General features: G+C 47.2%; 1 protein-coding gene across 1 annotated transcript in view; it reads right to left on the bottom strand.

Annotated features, from left to right (window-relative positions):
• The window catches only part of TNS1 (tensin 1), a 174,578-nt gene that overhangs the window by 80,682 nt on the left and 91,244 nt on the right, over positions 1–2,652 (bottom strand). Inside the window, exons 12-14 of the mRNA XM_012802263.2 lie at positions 2,332–2,392; positions 2,049–2,124; positions 1,376–1,518 (exon numbers count right to left, since the gene is read on the bottom strand). Of these exons, the coding sequence (XP_012657717.2) occupies positions 1,376–1,518; positions 2,049–2,124; positions 2,332–2,392 (280 nt within the window). The remainder of the gene's footprint in view (positions 1–1,375; positions 1,519–2,048; positions 2,125–2,331; positions 2,393–2,652) is intronic.

The following is a 2,652-nucleotide window of genomic DNA, read 5'->3' as shown; positions in this document are numbered from 1 at the left end:
AGGCGCCGAGCCGAAGCCTCTATTTCTTGACTATTTTCCTCCTCTTATACAACTGTCACCTTGGAAGGAGAAAAAATGTATAACACTCCCTTTCCTCTACCTCTCCTCAACCATATTTATTCATTCTGTAGCTGTACCTTTATTTTGCCACATTAAGACTTATAACATTTAAATTCTATTCTATAATACAACAGCATCTTCCATTTTTGTCCTCCTGGCTCCAGTGCAAGGAGAACTTATCATGGAGACATCCTTCTCTTACATGAGCCATACTACACTGAGGAGACCTAGCCTCTCCTCCAAGCTCCAGTCCCACTCCATTCTCTCTGCCTGAGCCTAGATCACCGCCCAATGCTTCTAGAAAGAAAAATCACAGTAAGGATGGCATCTGCTCCTTGGGACACCCACCATGCCTGTGCATCTCTCCATCACTGAGAGCATCACATCACAGAATAATGTTTGTGTGTGTCTTGCCCACAAGACTGTGAGCTCCCTGAGGGTGGGGTCTGGCTTCTTTCTCACACCTGACACATACATATAGGCACATAAGTGATGCTTGGTGGTCAGATGGATGGATGGATGAACAGATGGAAAAAGAGATGGATGGATGGTTAGATGGATGGACAGATGGATGGATGGGTTGATGGAAGAATAGATAGATGAATAGTTGAATTATGTCTGACACATATGTATAGGCACACAGTGATGCTTGGTGGGTGGATGGATGAATGAATAAATAGAAGGATGGATGGGTTGGTAGATGAATGAGTAGGTGGATGGATGAATGGATAGATGAGTTGGTGAATAAATGAGTGGATGGATGAATGAATGTGTGGACGGATGAATGGATAGGAGTATGAAAGGTTCCTCCCTCACTGCTGCCACCACCTTCCACTATAGTTCCTCTACCCTGTAGCGTAATGTTTCCTGCCCCTCAACTTGACAATATTTTTCAGCTTCACCAAGGCAGAGACCATGTCATGTTTTACTTTGCATCCCTAGCACTTGGGACAGAGCCTAGCACAAAGCAGATGCCCAATGAATACTGAAAACGAGATTGTCAGCAGGACATATGATGAACTGGGAGGAGAAAATGAAGGCAATACAGGGAAAGCAGCAGAAGGTTACAGGGGATGTAAAGCCCAGAGACTAGGAGGAATTACCTCCACCTCTATTGACAACTTGAATTCTCAGACCATTCCAATTCCAACTAATTCTCTCCCAACTCTCTCCCAGTTCTCTCCCAGGGTCACTAAGAAGACCCTTGGTACAGTTGGTAGACCATATGACTCAGAAAAAATGGTCCCTACATCCACCAAATCCCCCCAAACTGAGCTTCTCTCCCCTATACAGCAGCACCCACCCCCAGCCCCACCCAAGGAGCCCACCTTTGAAGGCATCATCAAGGTCTTCCTTGCCAAAGACAACCCCCAAGTCATGGATGGCACATGTGTGGAACTGCACCCGGAAGATGACATCACGGGATGGGCTCCGGAACTTCTTGTGGTAGCACTTAAGCTGGGGGTGGGGGAGGGCAAATCCAGTCAGGGGCCTGAGGACGGGAAATCAGCTCCCCGGAAACCTTCTTTACAGATCCATTGACTAAGCCTCCGAGGCTCACCCCAAACCCAGGGAGGGAGAGGTCACCAACATCAAGCAGGATCTCAGAGCTCTGTGGGGAAACTTTTAGAACAGCAGAGAGTGGGGGACAAAATTATCTTTCCAAAAGTTTTTGTATACCAGTCAGAATGGAAAAAGTAAGAGTGGACTTAAACTGCATCAGGAAGGACTGAAGTTAGCATTGAGGGAGTCCTTGTCACCAATGGGAAACCAGAAGGTAACAGCCCACACTGAATTATACCTTTCTGGAGATGTTCCAGAACAACAGATAAGCCTAAGGGAGGGGACATGGACTGTCCTAGGTTGGATGTGGCAGCCCACTAGAAGGAGTAGCTATGTTATCCTGAGAGGCAGGAGAGCAGGAAGAGAAAAGAAGGAAGAAAAAAAACAAATGAGGGTAAGGCTTGAGCCAGAGGAGCAATACTCACCAAGATGTCTCCCTTCAGGAGCAGTCCTGGCTCAATGGTGATACAGACACTGGTCTGGCTGTCTCCTGGGATGTTGCTAAGGGAGAGAGACAGGCAGAGAAAGAGAGCGTCACTGGAGGAGGATGTTTTCTTCCTGTTGTCCCTCTGCCACAGGCCTACTGGGAACCCTCGCTGACTTTGTCCCTTCACAGGAAGAAGAAATTCAGCTTCCCCATGCCCCTGCTCTGGTCCTGAGCCTGGGTCCCTGGGCATCCCTGGCCTCTCATGTTCATGGGATACTCACTAGATCCCAGATGTGTAAACAGGTTGCATGGCCTGGTAGATGCGGAGAAATGGCCGGCACCCTGTAAGGGAGGGGTGGGTGTTAGCTAAGATGGCAGAAACCCTAGGAGGAGGAAAGGGAAGAGGAGAGAGTGAAGGAAGAAATGGTAGGAAGGAGAAAAGAGTAAAGAGAAATAGAGGAAGCAGAAAAGGGAAGAAATGCTAACTTTCCATTTGTAAGGCAGTTTAAGTTTATGAAAATATCACCACATCCACCATCACTGCCCAGCAGGCATTGCAAGTATCAAACTCATTTAGTAAATGAATAGGACTCAGAAAAATT

The sequence above is a fragment of the Otolemur garnettii genome, unplaced genomic scaffold, assembly GCF_000181295.1.
Source record: "Otolemur garnettii isolate 467f Iridium unplaced genomic scaffold, OtoGar3 scaffold00013, whole genome shotgun sequence".
In the NCBI taxonomy this organism is placed as follows: Eukaryota; Metazoa; Chordata; class Mammalia; order Primates; family Galagidae; genus Otolemur; species Otolemur garnettii.
This window is presented reverse-complemented; position numbering and strand designations above follow the sequence as displayed.